At 37.9% G+C, this 18823-nt stretch overlaps 1 protein-coding gene across 2 annotated transcripts in view; it reads right to left on the minus strand.

Moving 5' to 3' along the window:
- Positions 1-18823, minus strand: part of ICE2 (interactor of little elongation complex ELL subunit 2) — a 59373-nt gene that overhangs the window by 15531 nt on the left and 25019 nt on the right. The window contains exons 8-11 of one of the 2 annotated variants that reach the window (XM_023510136.1): positions 16350-17331; positions 15289-15464; positions 9235-9364; positions 2066-2150 (exon numbers count right to left, since the gene is read on the minus strand). In XM_023510136.1, the coding sequence (XP_023365904.1) occupies positions 2066-2150; positions 9235-9364; positions 15289-15464; positions 16350-17331 (1373 nt within the window). Of the gene's footprint in view, positions 1-2041; positions 2151-9234; positions 9365-15288; positions 15465-16349; positions 17332-18823 lie in introns of those variants that run through there. The other variant, XM_023510138.1, reaches the window with a different exon arrangement.

Below are 18823 nucleotides of genomic sequence, written 5' to 3' on the forward strand. Positions count from 1 at the left end.
GGCCATTTTTTGGTTGCAGCCGTCATTGTTGTTTGGCGGGCCCGAGCCGGGGATTTGAACCCGCCACCTTAGGTGTATGTGGCTGGCGCCTCAGCCGCTTGAGCCACAGGCGCCGAGCCCCCTTATTTCTTTTTTAAAAACATGATTTTCATTGGGAGAGTTGCGGCAGGTGGTGAACAGGGTGTGGAAATGCTTTTCTATTCACAGAATAGAAGTAGATGTGTGTAAGGACAAGCAGAGAGTTTACATTTGAATCTGGGACTCTTAAATTGAGTCTATGTCAAGCCTGGAAGCTAGAAATGTGTAGTTAGTACAAGTGAGCATCATTTCATCCTGAGCGGTCAAACATATGAACCCCCAGGCACAGCCATGTGGTCTGAGGCACAGCCCTCAGTCCCAGTCTCCTCATAACATAAAATGGACATGACACCCCCAGCACCCTTTGCTTGGAATTGTGAGATGCAAATGAGATAACATTCCTAAGTTATTTCCTTTTGCTTTTAGGCACTTAAAAGTTGGGAATACAATAAATTCATTTCATTAGATACTATGCTTGGTAGAAAGGCAAACATTTTTTGGTTTTTTTTTTTTGAGACAGAGTCTTATTATGCCACCCTTGGTAGAGTGCCATGGGGTCACAGCTCACAGCAACCTCTAACTCTTGGGTGTAAGAGACTCTCTTGCCTCAGCCTCCCAAGTAGCTGGGACTACAAGTGCCCCGTCACACGCCCAGCTATTTTTTGTTGCAGTTGTCATTGTTGTTTAGCTGGCTCAGGCTGGGCTGGAACCCGCCAGCCTCGGTGCATGTGACTGGTACTGTAACCACTGTGCTACAGGTGCCAAGCCAGAAAGGCAAACTTTTTTAAGTCAGAATAGCCAAACTAAGAGTCTCAGACTGTCCTATTTTCCCTTCCTCACAAAGGGGTAAAATGCTTGCTCTTCATGCACTTCAAGATGGTGGCCGCTCTCTGGCTCTAGCCTCCTTAACTAGAAAGGTCGGCAGTACTGGCCCTATGCTTAATTTGGAGATGGAGATGATTAATGTGGACAGATCACAAATTGGGTCTGAGCTCCATCAAAGGATGGACAGATAAAAAATTTGTGCCACATACACACAATGGAATATTATTCAGTCATAGAAAAGAATGAAATTGGGTTATCTGTGTCATCAAGGATGGAAATGGAGGTCATTATGTTCAGTGAACTAAGGCAGGCACAAAAAGACAAATATCACATGTTCTTGCTCATATGTGGAGCTAACAAAGGGTGCCTCCTGGAGGTAGAGAGAAGGGTGGCTACCAGAGTCTAGGAAGGAAAGTGGGAGTAAAGAGAATGTGGTTAAGGGGTACAACAGTACAGTTAGACAGAAAAAATAAGTTCTAGAATTTGCTAGTACAGCAGGGAAATCACAGGTGGCAACAATTTCTTCTGTACTTCAAAATAGCTACAAGTGAAGAACTGTAATTTTCTCAACACAAATGTTTGAGATGACAAGATATCTCAATTTCCCTGATTTGATCATTACACACTGTATACAGGTATAAGATATAACACGCACTCCCCAAATATGTACAACTATTATATGTCAGTAAAAAGATAAACACAAAAACAAAACCAAAAAAATAAACCAAGCCTGGGAAGGCCTCAATGTATAAAAGGATTAAAAGTCTTAAAATGAATTAAATCTAGGCTCAGCGCCCGTAGCTCAGTGCTTAGGGTGCCAGCCACATACACTGGGGCTGGTGGGTTTGAACCCAGCCCCAGACTGCTAAACAAACAAACAAACAAACAAACAACAACAACAAAAAATAGCCAGGTATTGTGGCAGGCACCTATACTCCCAGCTACAAGGGAGACTGAGGCAAGAGTTTGAAGTTGCTGTAAGCTATGACGCCAAGGTACTCTACCAAGGGTGACACAGAGAGACTCTTATCTCAAAATAAATAAATACATAAATAAATGAAATAAATTAAAATAAAATAAATCTAACCAGCATTTAGAGAGAAAGGAAAATTAGTGACAACTTTAAGTTTTTCAATTCCCACCACAGAGTAAACTTTCTTACTTGAGTGCTGGAAGTTTTTCTTTTAATTCTTCTGAGGTAATTTCTTCTAGCAGGAAAAGCTTTGAAGTAAATGCGTCAATATGCCCTAAAATAAAATATCAAACTTAAGAACAAGCAGTTGCAATATTTAGAAAATAAAAATACCCAAGAAATTAATCTCCTTAAAGGTGTTTGTGGAGAAATATACATTTTATTAAGTCTATTAAGTAAAGCTATATTTTAAAATGACATAAAAATTTAGATTATAAAATGAACATGTATTCATTCTAAAATATTTGGTGAATGTAGAAAAGTTCACACATGTCCACATACACAAAATCATTTCAAAGCTTACAATCTATGAATACAACTGTTCAAATGTGGGTGCTTCTAATTCCTATTAAAGTTACATTTTTACAGAGTTTTCTTAGAGATCCATGTACCTATTATCAAAGCAAACAGAGAGAGTCAAATGTATACTCTGGGCCTGTTCAATATGTCTCTAAAACACACTTGGTTCTTCAGATAAAAATCAGATTATAAAAATACGACTTATTATTTTTTAAAGTACACCATATGATTTCCCATGGTTTAAAAAAATAAAAAAAAACTAATCTCCTCAGCCCTACTTTCTTACAAACATGACATGAATCTAGAATTCCAAAAAACAAAACCATAACTTCTCAAGATGATGCTTCTATTTTTAAAAGTAACATGTATGTTCTAAGACAGAACAGGCTGAGACAACGCCACAGTGCTGAAATGTACCAAGGAAGAGTGATAAAAGACAGTCCCGGGTCGAATGTCATTTGACGCAGTCAGTATGGAACCAAGTCATCACGCCACAGTTAGAAACGTCAATTCAGGTTCAATGCTCAAATAACCCATTTTGTTTTTATTTTTTCAACTCCCTGTATTAGCTACCAAAACAAATTACTGGAAAGTTGATGCCAATCCCTGGGACAACAAAAATTTAGATAATTGAATATCTCATTTTCACATCTCGCCCCCTTTCATTTCATTAGCTTTACGTGCTCATGCAAAGAAGTTAATTGAAAACATTGCTACCTGAAGCCTTCCTTTTAAGACAACAAATCCACTCGTTCCCACACCTACCTGCTATTTCGTATGCCAACTTTTAGTTTCGCCTCTGCACTCTCTATACACAACACTCACTACACAGGGACATTACTGATAATAGAGACACATTTTGATGATTTAAAAATCATAGGAAGAGAATATTAAGTACAAAAAATATTTTTAGAGATTTATTACATATGCCTTTGAGGAGATTTGCTAATAGTTCTTACCTTTTTTAAAGAAATAATATGAAAAGTATGTCTTATAGTGTATGTCAAATATGGTCTGTCAAGGATAACTACCCAGAGAATCCCCTACTCTGGGCTTGGAGGCCCTAATTCCTCAAGGAGCTTACAACTCTCAACTGGAGAGTTTCAACTGGAGCTTTCTAAACTGTGGGCCTCAAACGAGTTATCTATGTGCTTCAGAGATTCATTCCCAGAACAACAAGCACCACATGTACCTGCTATTTTTTTTTTTTTTTTTTTTTTTGAGACAGAGCCTCAAACTATCCCCCTGGGTAGAGTGCTATGGCATCACAGCTCACAGCAACCTCCAACTCCTAGGCTCAAGCAAGTCTCCTGCCTCAGCCTCCCAGGTAGCTGGGACCACAGGCGCCCGCCACAACACCTGGCTATTTTTTGGTTGCAGCCCTCACTGTTATTTGGCGGGCCAGGCTGGATTCAAACTGCCTGCCACCTTAGGTGTATGTGGCTGGCGCCTTAGCCGCTTGAGCCACAGGCGCTGAGCCTGTACTTGCTATTAAACTGCAACAGACCCGTGAGCTCACGTGTGCACAGAGGAGAGTAATCCTGCAGTGGAAATCGAGCAGGGGATGGGCAAAACCTACCTAGGGGGTATAATGAACACTATTTGGGTGATGGGCACTCAAGCATTACAGAAGTGATCCACGTAATCAAAAACATTTTAACCCGTTTAGCATTTTGAAACAAAAAAATTAAATTAACTAGTTAATGAAAAAGAGAGAGAGAGATTGATTCCTCTCTTCGGCCCTTGGGGCAGCTAAGCAGTGCTTGGGATGGAAAAGCTTCCCAGCCATCGCCCTTCAGCCATGAGCAATCTCTTCTGTGTGTCACAGCAGACTGTCAAGTATTTGTTAACGATGGAAAGCAGTTTCATATATTAACAGTAGAGATAGAACCTTTACATACATGCACACATTCACACACATATACATGTATAAATACATACTCATGCATACGTAGGTACATTCCTATGTGTACAGGCAGTCAGGCCTTGCTTTCCATGCAGTGTGGGACCATAAAAATGATCATATAGGTTGAAACACTGAAATCAATTTTAATAGTCACTGGGAAAATTAATAATTGTTTAATTACCTTTACATTTTTTGTCAAAGCATTACACTACATAAATTCTCCATCAATTATAAATGTATAGATATAAAAATGAAAAATGAAAAAAATTATAAATGTATAGATATAAAAATGAAAAGAATGCTTATTCTACACACCAGTGGTTCTCAACCTGTGGGTCACGACCCCTTTGTAACAATGAAAATACATCCTGCATATCAGATATTTACATTACGATTCATAACAGTAGCAAAATTACAGTTATGAAGTGGCAATGAAAATAATTTTATGGTTGGGGTCACCACAATGTGAGGAACTCTATTAAAGGGTCGCGGCATTAGGAAGGTTGAGAACCACTGCTATACACTGTAATTCAAAACATTAAAATCACTGAGAATGAAAGTGTTTTATTTCTGGAGTGGTTTGAATAGTGCTTGTTGCCTTTTTATACAACTGACGATAGGAAGCCAGCATCTTTTCTATGCTGTGAACTGTCACACTCCTTTCTAAGTTAAAATCAGCTTCCAACATAGAATCCTTTGTGCTTTCAATGTCATGAAATATCTTCAGGAGTTCTTTCAATGTAAAATCCTATGCCAGTGTCACCACTTCATCCTCTATGTCACAACCACTTTCCTCATTTATGTCACAAAGTTCACCTTCAGTAAATTCATCTGGCAGCAAATCTAGAGTCTCAAATGGCAGCTGTGTCAACATTCCCTCTAGTTCCTTCTATAATTCCATTTATGTTTGATTCAAATTTTGCTTGAAGTCATACCACTTTTTGTTTCTTTGCTTCTATATATCTTGGCCAGTTCCCTCTTTTAATTATCCACATTGGTAAAATATCACTTGGGTTTATCGCTGGGCAACGTGGGGGCAACGTAACCGCACACCTTGCTTTGTTGGTGCATGAGCTCAGTAACAGGTGCACAGTGACCAGTCAGAACAGACTCTGAAAGCAGCAACATGACCAGTCACTGATTTTGTTGTGTCTTCTTATTTATGCAGTTATTTGTGAACTGAAAAGTCACCAGTGAAGTCTACACTTTAATTAATTACTCACTGATGTAATGTAATGTAATATAATGTAATGATTTAATGTAATAATTAAAATTTTGGCTTATCAGAACTATGCAAATTGAAGACTGTCTGTAGGTCAACTATGTAGATCTGATCAGGATTTGGGTAGACACAGAGTGGTGATGACACTTCTCAGGAAATATTCTTAAAGGAGTAAATCTTAATATTTTTATGCGGCAAAAAGATAAAGAGTACTGCAATGCAAGGAAACAGGGTAATTAATGTTTCAGTGAGATAAAGCTAACAGAGAAAAAACCAAGTGCATTTATTCTACCTGAAAAGGAAACCACCAGCTATAGAAGTGGTTCGCTAAGTGTGACCCCTGGACTAGCAACATCAGCACTGCCTGAGAACATCGGAGAAACAGAAAGTCTTAGGTCCTCATCTAGACCTGCTGAATTAGACACTCCAGGCTTGGGCCATCATCTCCACTTTAACGAACCTTTCAAGTGATTTTCTTGAACGGTCTCATTTTTTAAACTAAAAGCATACACTCCAAAACTCGCAGATGCTTTAAAATACCATTTTAAAACATACTGCTCCCCTCACATACCCATAGCCAAGACAAAACCTAACAAAAACAAAAACCCACAGCCATACAATAATACATATTTTTCACCAAACAGTTGTTATAGAAAGCAAATACACCATCCCAGTGCATTAAAATGAATGGCTCATAGGCAGACAGGATGTGGAGGATAACCAGCACACAGGGCAATGATTACTTAGGACTTTTAAGACTACCTTACATAAAGTAATCCATACAGTTGATGGCAGTTTTATCTGTCGAGCTGTTTTTTAAAAAACCTCAAACTTTAAATGTTTTTGCCATGAATCTCCATTCTTTAAAAAGAATTTCACTGGTTAAGTTTTTGTTTGGTCCTTTCCTAAAATGTAGGTGGCTGGCGATCACTTTCAGGTAACTTACATTAAGGTTGTTGGAGTGAGATCTTTGGGCGAACACTGGTTAGACCAAACACTAAAACAACAAACACCCAGCACATGTACAAAGGGTGAAGAGGGAGTGTACCACCAAGTGGTACAGGTCGCCACTTCCTTTCTGGGGTGAGCAGAGAGAGTGAATCTATTATCTCATTGATACCATCATAAAACATGGAAAAGAACTGATTAACCAAAATTGGAAAAAAAAGTTATGTGAATAACCTTTTCTTAAGCAATAAAAACCACACTTACCACATTTATTACATATAAGGAATTACGCTAAGCACTATGAGAATACAACAAGTTTTATCAGAATCTGACCGTCAGCTGTATATTGTCCAACAGGAAGGAAGTGTATTAAGTATGAATGTCCACCTTCCTTAGGTACTAAGTGGGACAGCTGATGTCTCCGACCATTCACTTTGACGCTTCTTGTTTTATTTTTACTGTGAAGGTACACCCTCAGTGTTGCAAGGGCATGTTCTGGCTTGTGATTATCTTTCAAATTTTGTTTTAGAGTGATTTTTGTGAAACCACAGATCAGTCAAACATTTGTGTTATTTTCTGAATATGAGCTCCATTAAGGAACCAACATAGCAGAGACGGCGCCTGGAAGGATGTGGCTAGTGATGCACAGTACATCCATGGTTGGACAAGTTCTGCTCTGAAGATTTCAATCTTGAAAATGAGCCCTGCAGGCGACCTGAGACCAAGGTGAATAATGATGAGCTGAAAGCTCTAGTGGAAGTGAACCCATCTCAACCTACATGTGAATTAGCAGCAAGGTCTGACATCCTGTGTTTTGGTTTTGTTTAGCAGGCTCTGGCCAGGTTGGAACCCGCCACCCCTGGTGCACAGAGCCGGCGCTCTAACCATTGAGCCACAGCGCCCAGCCTAAGGTTTGACATTCTTATTTCAACAATATTGGACCAAATCCTTGAGGTAAAGAAGCTGGACAGATGGTTCAGTATGAATTAAATGAGTGTCAGAAAAAATCATGTCTCAAAACTTGTCTTTCTTTGCTGTCAAGACATAAAGGTAAAACATTTCTACACTGTATCATTATGTGTGATGAAAAATGGATTCTTTTTGACAATTGCAGATGTTCAGTAAAATGGCTAGATAAAAAGATGAAGTGCTGAAACATAGTCCCAAACCAAATATTTATCAAAAAAAGCTACTGGGGTCTGTCTGATGGTGCAGCACTGGTATTATCCATTATGGCTTCATGAAACCTGGTCCACTGATTACAGTGGATGTCTACTGCAGCCAGCTAGATGAAATGATGAGGATGCCTGGAATTAAGCAGCAGAGACTGGTCAATAGAGACTGGGGCAATGCCGTTATAAAACAATACTCAACCGCATCCTACAAATAATGCTGCTCAAACTATAGGAGCTGGACTTGGAAATCCTCTGTCATCCACTGCATTCATGAGACCTTGCACAACTGACTACCACTTCCTCCATTCTTCGGACCACTTCTAACGAGAAAAAATATTCAATTCTCAGCAAACTGTGGAAAAAGCCTTTCGCAATTTCACTTCCACTCGCTCTCCAGGCTCTTCGACTGCTAGCATAAACACGCTACATTGTTAAGATGGCACAAGTGTGTCAACAGTATAGGCGTGTACTTTGATTACTCGTACTGCCTTTTTTTTTTTCCAGACAGAGTCTCACTTTGTCACCCTTGGTAGAGTGCTATAGTATCACAGCTCACAGCAACCTCAAACCCTTGGGCTAACGTGATTCTTTTGCCTCAGTCTAGGGTGGGCTAGGACTATCGGCACCCACCACAATGCCTGGCTATTTTTAGAGATGAGGTCTTGCTCTGGTTTAGGCTAGTCTCAAACTCGTGAGCTCAGGCAATCCACCTGCTGTGGCCTCCCAGATTAGGACTACAGGTGTGATGAGCCACCATACCCAGCCTAATCGTACTGCTTCTTGCTTGAGATATAATAAGCTAAACTTTTGACTCAAAAATTGGATATTTCACGTTTAATGACCTAATAGAAAGTAACAAGTCATAAGAGAAGTATAACACAATGCACTGAGAGACCAACGGAGGGAAGAGACGGGCATGAAAGGGCAGTCTGAGATGGTTAGGCTAGATTCAGAGGGATGGATGAATCGAGATGTTTGGGATTAAGCATTCTAGTGGGAGGAAATAATACCAAGAATGATTAGCAAATAATTTATCATTTGAAGTATAACTGTACATGAACTCGGCCAATGTAAATTAAATCCCTTAAGTCTTGTCTCTCCCAAACAAAACAAATAATAAAAAATCATTTCATCCCCCCTTCTCCCTTCCTTCCTTCTCCCTAGCCCCCTCCCCATGGAAAAAAAATAATTTCATCAAGATAGTATTAGAGATTCAAAAAACAATGTCTTAATTTTAAGAAAATTTCAAAATATATGTATAAGTCAAACAATAAATCAAATAGTACTTCTTAAAGGAGCTTGTTAGAAAAATATATGTATTTTTATTTAATTATACTGTTAAATAGATACTTTAAAAATAGAAATAGTATGATGACATCCTTGTACAGCTAAAGAGAAACATACAGTTATCACTAACTCCATCTCACTATTTCATTTTGGAGGACGAATGGGGATTTAATAGAAAAGAATGTTAACACAATCAGAAAGTTGCAAACAAAGAAGTACAGAATGAAAGTAGTTACAAATTAACTTTAAAGTATGTGCTTATAAAGAAATTAAAAAGAAGAACAAAGCTTGTATAACTTACCGACATAAAAGGAACAGTTGGAATGCAACAAACTTTCAGTCCATAAGCAACAAAGTTCACTTTCAGTCAGAGCTTCAACTCCGTAACAAGCTTGATACTCCACTTTTGGCAGTACATAAACTGGAACTTGCTGCAGTGCAAGATGATACTTTTTCAAAGCTCCATTGATTCACTATTAATAGCAAATACATTTGCCTATATAGCTTTGCCACTTTCGAAATGCTTTCTGGTAATCTTATTTCCTGCTTTCGCTTAGGGTAGGACAGAATCAGGGTCCCATTTGAGCCCGATATGACGCTTCATAGGTGCAGGTGAGAGGTGAATGGATAAAAGAAAAAGATCCCTCCTTGGTACTCCTGTCCCCAGCATACTTCCCCACATATGCAACATTTTATTTCTGTGGGATAACGTGACTAACAGTAGGATCCTTAGAAAAGAGCCTATGGTACATAATTGCCCAAACGTTCAAAGCTAGATGCTGGGAAGCCATGACTGTAATATATACTATTCTCAATAGAAAAGAAAAGGTGAATCTTTTGCTCCTTTAAAGAACTGATAATACTATCTCAGGTACAAACACTCCAAGCAGCTTGTTGTCATTTCATAAATGAATGAGCATTAATACCTAATACTAATACCTATAGATGTCATTATCATCAACATAAAGGTTTTATTTCAGACACAAAGTGACAAATTATCCATTCAGACTTTACTGGTCAGGACCAGTATTTACTACAAAAATTATGTAAAATGACTGTACCTGTTACTGGTCTAAGAGAATATGCAAAGAAATACATGTCTGTGAAATATGATGGTGGTCCTGCTCACTGTCCACGCTACCTCATATCTGGCAAAGAAAATTCTGCTCCTAAAGTCTGTTTCCAGCTGCAGAAATACTTTAAGGTACTTACTCAAAGTGATACGGCTAGTTAGTATTTCTAAAATTATACTAAGGTGTTACTATTTACAGATTTGAAAGTACTTCATTTATGTTTCTGAATTATGGATTTCTACAACGTGGCAAACTTAGTGGGCTTGGTACAATGGTGGTGGTAAGAGCGAGTCGAATTCAGTAAAATTTCTGTTATCAACAATGACTATATTTTATACGATCACCTTTGGATTCAGTAAAACTTTAAAAGGTGCTTCATAAATTTCAATGGGTACACGAATAACCCGGTGATTTTGTTAAAACGTAGGATTTGGGGTGGAACCTAAGGTTTTGCATTGCTTATAAGCTTTTGCTCCAGGGACCGTACTTTCCAACAGTAAGGCCCCTAACTTGTCTTCTCAATAAAAAAACCAAAAATTAAATTGTGATTAGGATGATTTGATTGTTAAAAGCATTTCATTACATAATAATTCTTCAGCAAATGGTAACCTGCATATGATTTAGTCTCTTATAACCTTAGAGCAAAAAGGAGCTAAAGAAATGAGGCTCGGAAAGTTAAACTTCCTCTAGGATACACAGCTGGATTATGGCAGAGCTGGGGAAAAAATACTTGGTAAAAAAAAAAAAAAATCCCTTCACTGGGATCAGAAATGGGTAAGAGAGTTAATTAAAAAAATACATATAGTTTCTGAAAAGGAAATACTTTGGGAGATTCTCTTTGATAATACTTCCATAATCTCGTTTTAATTTCTATATGTATTCTACTGCCACCTCCAGGAAGCCAGGGGGAAAAAGGCCTGAATATTTTATCTTTCCTTAGAATTCCAAAATTGAAACTTTTAAGTACAAAGTTTTCATACTATAAAAATGACATTTTCTATTTCCTTTTCCCTTGACAAGTGGCTCCTTTTCTCCCCAGTGAATGCTTTTCTTAGTTCTGTCTTCCAATTTTTCACATAAACCTTTTAAACTTCTACATATATTCTTAAATAAATATTTTACAGCTAGTATCCTCTCCTCAACCTGTTTAGGTATCTTTTATTCCTCCTAACATTTGCCACCGTCAGGATCTCTTTTTATAGCCCTAGAATGCCAATATAAAGTTTAAAATAACTGGATTTAAATTCTTTGAACATTTTGGAATACAGCCCTGAGGATATTTTGTTAATTGAAACAGATGATAACAAATAATATCAAATCATCTACAGTTACGTGGTCTGGATTTCATAATTATATGTAGAACTCAGTAAATTCCAGCTGTGTCTTGTGGCCCAGATTTGCCTGTTCATTTCACCCCATTATTTGAGACTGCTGCTGTTTTTCAGTTCTCCTGTGCAGAGCAGCTTAAGCAAAGTCTTGATAAGGAAGGGTACACGATCCTGGAAACTAAGATCTCAACTATGATAACACAGAATTGAAGAACAAGGAAAAACAAAAGAGAGACGAGGTTGTTGGACATCAGAGGTTCCAGAGACTTGTTAGGATTTTAAAGCTCTATCTGAACAAGTTTGTTTTTAGGTAGGAAATATTAATGAAGATATATATTCAGACCTAATTAAATAGTACCACATTAAAAATTTTCAAACTAGTGCCTCAACCTCTCTAAAGAGGTTGCTAGGCTCAGCGCCTGTGGCTCAAGTGGCTAAGACGCCAGCCACATACACTTAAGGTGGCGGGTTCGAATCCAGGGAGGGCCCGCCAAAAAACAACAATGATGGCTGCAACCAAAAAATAGCCAGGCGTTGTGGCGGGCGCCTGTGGTCCCAGCTACTTGGGAGGCTGAGGCAGGAGACTTGCTTGAGCCCAGGAGTTGGAGGTTGCTGTGAGCTATGATGCCACAGCACTCTACCCATGGGGACAGCTTGAGGCTCTATCTCAAAAAAAAAAAAAAAAAAAAAGAGGTTGCTAAATATTCCTGAATGATATCCTCTTTACCTCTCCATTTTCTCATTTTTTCAATACCTATTTATTGAATTTCTATGGTACAAAACATACAGAGATGAATAGGACATGGTTCCAAGGGGCACACTGTCTACTAAGGGATCTAAGCCATGAATGCTAAACTATTACGTATAATACAATAAGATAAATGCTCACAGAAAATTTTGAAATTTTACTCTGAATACGATGCAATCAGAAATACAAGACTTCTATGTGGATATTCTTTAAGGTTCAATTGTTTTGATGTATTTTAATGAAGAATGAATTCTCTCCTATAAAGTTATGTCTTAACATTGACAAATTTCACTTTAGTCAAGTGAATGGCAATGTCTTTACCTATTTGTCTTATTGAAGAATTAAATCAGGGCTCAGCACCCATAGCTCAGTGGTTAGTGCACCAGCCACATACACTGGGGCTGGCTGGTTTGAACCTGGCCTGGGCTTGCTAAAAACAACAATGACAACTACAACAACAACAACAAAAATAGACAGGTGTTGTAGTGGGTGCCTGTAGTGCCAGCTACTTGGGAGGCTGAGGCAAGACAATAGCTTAAACCCAAGAATTTGAGGTTGCTGTGAGCTGTGTGACACCATCGCACTACCAAGGATGACATAGTGAGACTCTGTCTCCAAAAAAAAAAAAAAAAACCAAGGAATTAAATCAGTATCAAAATTTACCTAGGCTATTCTTTCTCTCTTTTTTTTTTTTTTTTTTTTGAGATAGAGTCTCACTTTGTCACCCTTGGTAGAGTGCCGAGGCATCATAGCTCACAGTAACCACAAACTCTTGGGTTCAAGTGATCCTCTTGCCTCAGCCTCCCTAGTAGCTGGGACTACATCTGGATATTTTTAAAGACAAGGTCTTTCTCTGGCTCAGACTGGTCTCAAACCTGTGAGCTCAGGCAATCCCCCACCTCAACCTCCCAAGTGCTGGTATGAGCACTGCACCCAGCTCTGCCTAGGCTATTCTTAACAGGCACTGCCCATCAAAAATTTCTAAGTGGTGGATGGTGCCTATGGATCAGTGAGGAGGGCACCAGCCCCATATACTGAGGGTGACGAGTTTGAACCTGGTCCTGGCCAAACTGCAACAACAACAACAAAATAGCTGGGCATTGTGGCAGGCGCCTGTAGTCCCAGCTACTCAGGAGGCTGAAGGGAGAGAATCCCCTAAGCCCAAGAGCTGGAGGTTGATGTGAGCTGTGACACCACAGCACTCCACTAAGGGTGACAAAGTGAGACTCTGTCCCTAAAAAATAAAAAAAAAATTTCTAAGGGGTACAAGCTGAAAGAAATACAAAGTGGAAAGGGTTCACTGGGTAGAAAGTGAAAGAAATGAGGTTAGCCCCAAAATTAATCAGAGAGAGAGAGAGAGAGAAAAGAATTAAAGAAATAAACCTTGAAGATACCATCCACAGCACTGACACTATGTATTCAAGATGCTTAAGCTTATGATCTTTGAATTTATCACAGTTAAATATAGATGAGGCAGGGAAGAAACTGGCAGATAAAGTGAACTCTAAATTCAGAGAATATTAGCATTTATCTAGAGGAGACTAGTATCAAACTTATACTGTCATTCCTTGATTTTCTCTTGTAAAAAGCACTACTCTTACATGAAATTCAAAACCATTTGGTTTCTAACATTTCAAGCCTAAGTCCATAGTAAAAACTAAATTATGAGAATTAGAAATTTAATAACATAGGAATTTAATAATTCATTCACAATCTTCCTTCTACTTAACAAATGATAAAAATATTATCAAGACCAAGTCCATGGATTTGACAAAGTGTACACCCTAGATCTGATGGGCTAGCCTTAGAGTTGGCTGGGGCAGTCAAACTTTTACACTGCTGTTATCAGCAGTATGGAACGGCTCCCACCACTTTCCCTTTTAAATTTGTTTTCAGCTATTCTGTGATATGAGATGGTAGTCGCACAGTATTCCAAAGGATCAGTCCTGGAACACTACTATTCAGGATTCATCTAATCCCTATCCCCAGACACAATGACATTCTGAAGGGGTCAGTGATGATTCTGATTGGACAGTGGGTTATATACTAAAAAACAGAGATACCAAAACTTAAAAAGAAAAGTATACCAAGACAAATAGAAAAAAATTCCCTTAAAAACTTAAAGGAAAAACATTATAATATTTGTTATACAATCAATTATAATACAGAAGCTTCTCTTTATTTACCAGAATTCAGTATTTATTCACAGAAAAATTCAAATGAATCTGAAAGGGAACCTCAAATATCAAACATGAAAAGAGGATACATAAAAGTAATTCCTCAAACTGCAATACATAATTCCTTCCTCTGAGGAAAATACTTACACCAAAATCAAAAGGAAAAAACAGGGCGAAAAGAAAGGAGATACAGTCATCTAACATTCTCCAAAAGACTAATGTTTGGGAAAGCCTATTTTCCAAAACTTAGACTTCTAAAGTGAGTTATGAAAGACCCAAATTTAGAGAGAAAAGGGCTCACACGTCCTAATGGAAAGCTAAAGCCACAGAGAAAACAGGAATATATGGGCTTATCCAGGTCAAACTGATAGACATTTTTCATAAACTTTACATAGGATGAATACCCCTTATCCAAAAAGCTTGGGACCCAAAGTGTTTCAGATTTGGGATTTTTTCAGATTTTGGAATATTTACAAATTCATTTATGTTTCATATATACCTTATACACACATAACCTTAGGATAATTTTACATAGTATTTTTAATCATTTTATGTGTGAAACAAAGTTTTTGACAGGTACTTTTCTGGAAATTGGCTTTAAGAGCTCATCCTGCATTTTTAAAATCTCTCCAACTGGATCAAATTTCTTATATACTCGTTTGATAGGTTTTTTTAAAACACAGGATTGTGACTGTCACATGTGGTCAGGTTGAAACTTTCATAGTGTCACATCCGCATTTAAAATGTTTTAGATTTTGGAGCATTTTGGATTTCAGATTTTTGAATTGGGGCTATTCAATCCATACGTTCTATGAAAGAATATTACTGACATTTATGACTATGACATATAATTAAGCATTTTCCCTTACTAAAATTGACTTCAGTATTTTAGTGAAAAGACATACCCTGTAAACACTACTCTAAGAGTGATCCGCAATTAACAGTTAAACTCCACAGCAATGGCATGTTAACTATTCGCTAATTGTCTACTTATGCTACCATATCTTAACTCCCCAAATAGCAACTTACTCTTCTGATCTTCTTCCGTTTTTTAGAACGTGGTCTTGTCTCTATCCTCTGGAGACTGCAACGCACGAGTAACAACAGGTCTTGAAGGCTAAATAACTTATAAACAAAATTTCCTTCCTGGGGAGCCGTATATTCCGATGTATCTTCAACATAGTCCTGAAGTTCATATGGCAAACCTTTAAAAATAATGTTTCTCATTTTTATTTTAAAATACATTAGCTCTTTACCCACCATAATGCAGAATAAAACCATTCCATTAACTATTTTGAAACTTCTATCCATGTTAACTTTCTACTTCCTCTGCATAATTTTTTCTTAATTAAATGATAGCTGTGTACATTAATGCAATCATGGGGTACAGTGTGGTGTTTTCATATACAATTTGAAATATTTTCATCAAACTGGTTAACATAGCCTTCATGTCATTTTCTTAGTTATTGTGTTAAGACGTTAATATTCTAATATTCTACTTTGAGAAAGATTCACTTGTACCCTTTCCTCTGTATACTTAATGCTCACACTATTGCCATTTCTGTTTAAATTGCAGGGAAGAGCTGAAATCCAAGCTTTAAATTTCTCTTCCTTTTAAGTATTACCTCCACTAACTCTAGGTAAAGTATAAATTAATACAATAGCATATCATGTGAGAAGGAAAAAAAAAGTTTTAAAAAAGTAATCTAGGCAGAGCTGAGGAACAGATTTATATTTCACAAAATTAAAATGTACAGAACTGCAAACACCAAATATAAATACATCCTAGAAGGACTGATGTTTATAGTTGTTTTTGATACATTCACTCCTTACCAGTTTGGTGAGCTAACTTATATTACATTATAGCTTAGTAGCCACTATACTGCTCATTAACCTTTAGGTACATATCTAAAGAGAATGGTTTAGAAGCTGAAATACTGCACAGTAGGTTGATAAGTGAAATATCAGTGACTATGCAGACAACGCAAAACAGGTTATAACAAAGAGTAAGTGAAGGAATGGGGGGGCGGGGTAATCTAAGGAAATGTAACAGATACAACGGTATAAGTTCTTTATCAACATTTACTTACGTCCTTTTGGCTTCTGAAATGTGGAAGGCCATCTGGAGGCATCTAAAGGAGCAGAGAATTGCTCAGAAACAGAGGGGTGTTTAGAATTTTCTAAGTTCATTAAGGGCAATTCAGGTACTTTTCTGGAAATTGGCTTTAAGAGCTCATCCTGCATTTTTAAAATCTCTCCAACTGGATCAAATTTTTTATATACTCGTTTGATAGGTTTTTTTAAAACACATGACTCTTCTGGACTACAAGCAGTATTAGCCTGGTTTCCTACAGATGCCTGTCCTGAGGAAGAATTTGGGCTAGCTGTTCTAGACCTTAAATCAGAATCCACAGCAGGCGTCTTCCCATTACTATTATTTTTACAGTCTGTATCTATGACTAAACAGTCCTCGTCTGTATCGCTACTGGAAAGAAGCGCATCTTCAGATGTAGCTGCTGCTGATGCAACAGTTTTTTCCTTTGAGTTACGTGCGTTGCCTACAACATTTAGCCTCCCATCATTGGTACGTTCCACATCTACAGACATAGCATTTTTATTAGAAGTTTCAGTTTCCTTAGAACTTTTTAACTGTAAGGCTTCAGATGTAGTCAAGTCTCTATCTTGCATCAATGGCTTGCCAGAATTTGAAACCTTTTCACCACTTGGTTCAAATTCCTGACCATCTTTGTTTCTGCTCTCGTCAGGGCGACCAGTCTTGCCAGTGACCAGTTGTTTCTCCTTTTGCAATTGTGCCATCAGCATCTGAGATAAACTTCTAGAATTAGCACAAATGTCTGATGCACTTGGTGCCACAGGTACAGCTGCTGCTTTAGGGGCTGGGGGAGGATCAGTCACGCTGGGTACCGTGGAGGTACTTGTTGGACTTGGTGACTTTGACGGTTTGGTCGTGGTTTCTCCAAAAGTTTCCAGTTCTGTGACATCATCATTGAAATCCAGATCCACATTTTCCAGAGTCTCAATTTTTCGGCACTCATTAACTTCAAAGGATGTCTTAAGAAAATATATTGGTAAATAATTATCAAAATTTCAAGCCACCCTTCCCTATCTCTTAACATACTTATCCCTCTCATACATAGTTCAGGCTTTTTAAAAGTAGAAAGAAAAGCCTAATGGCTCTAAAATGTCCTTGCTTAAGAAGATAATAAACTACTAGCAACTATTTAAACTTGCCTTCCTTCCCATTAAAATGTTCTCAGAAACAGACATACTTTCCAAGTTGTAACAGCACAGGAAATGGAATACTTCATACTTATGAAGTACCATATCCTAAGAGGAGTTTCGCTTGTCGGGCCAAACAGGAAGGCAGCAGGTTTGCCTATTCTGTACATTCTTGCAGGGACACCATGACCTAGCTGAGAAGGAAGCCCCTTGCTGCCACTGTGAGGAAGCTGCTTTCTAACGTAGCCAGAGAAATGTCACCAGCCTCGGTGCATCCGTAACATCAGTCAGCGACCTCCTTTCCACATCTACTCAGGGAAAATGACTTTTAGTAACATAAGATGGGGCAGAAATGGACAGGAAGTTTATTGTATTCTGGGATATGAAGTCATTAAGGTTGTAGTTTTTCACTTACTACTTTAATAATGAAAGAACTACACACAGCTTTAATTTACTTAGAAATAAATTGTCCCCTGTACAAGCAGACAAACAGGCTCCAGGAGCTCTCTCCTCAATTGAGCACAGCACTTGAGACAAGTAACATGGAAATCCAGTTATGGGTTATGTATACCCATACAACTAGATTTGAGAGAAAGCTTCTAATAGCAGTCAGGTATTGAGTAAGAAAGATCAACCTATGTAAGTTACTTAACCTCTATGAACCTCAATTTCCTCATCTCTGAAATAGGTGTAATAGGGTCAGCTTCTTGGATTTGTTCTAAAGGTTAAATGAGAAATTATACCTAGAAAGTCTCTTGGCATAGAGCCTGGCACTCCTTGTAAACGGTAGCTCCTACTAAAAATAAAGACTACAAAATTTAACTATATACTGCTTAAATGAGGCATTCCTATACAAAAAGATTAAAAACAAAACAACTAGCGACACCACCAAGAAACAAAAAGAGGAAGTATAGCCATATGTGTATTAGACAAAGCAGAATTCAGTACAAAAAGTATTAGACAGAAAAAGGAGGAATACTATGTTAATAAGTAACAAAATTTACAGTGAATAGACAACAGTCATGAATGAGATATCCCAAATAACTATATCAAAATATATAGTCAAACTAAAAAATAAAAGCAAAATTTCACAGAAACATAATTGTACTTGGTCAATGAGAGAATAAATAGGAACAGAGAAAGTATGAATAATATTAACTAAATGATGGAAATTATTATACATATACGAAATATATATATTGAAAGCATATATGTAGGCTCGGCGCCTATAGCTCAACCGGCTAAGGTGCCAGCCACGTACACCTAAGGTGGCGGGTTCGAATCCCCAGCCCGGACCCGCCAAACAACAATGACGGCTGCAACC

Source organism: Otolemur garnettii, unplaced genomic scaffold, assembly GCF_000181295.1.
Source record: "Otolemur garnettii isolate 467f Iridium unplaced genomic scaffold, OtoGar3 scaffold00011, whole genome shotgun sequence".
In the NCBI taxonomy this organism is placed as follows: Eukaryota; Metazoa; Chordata; class Mammalia; order Primates; family Galagidae; genus Otolemur; species Otolemur garnettii.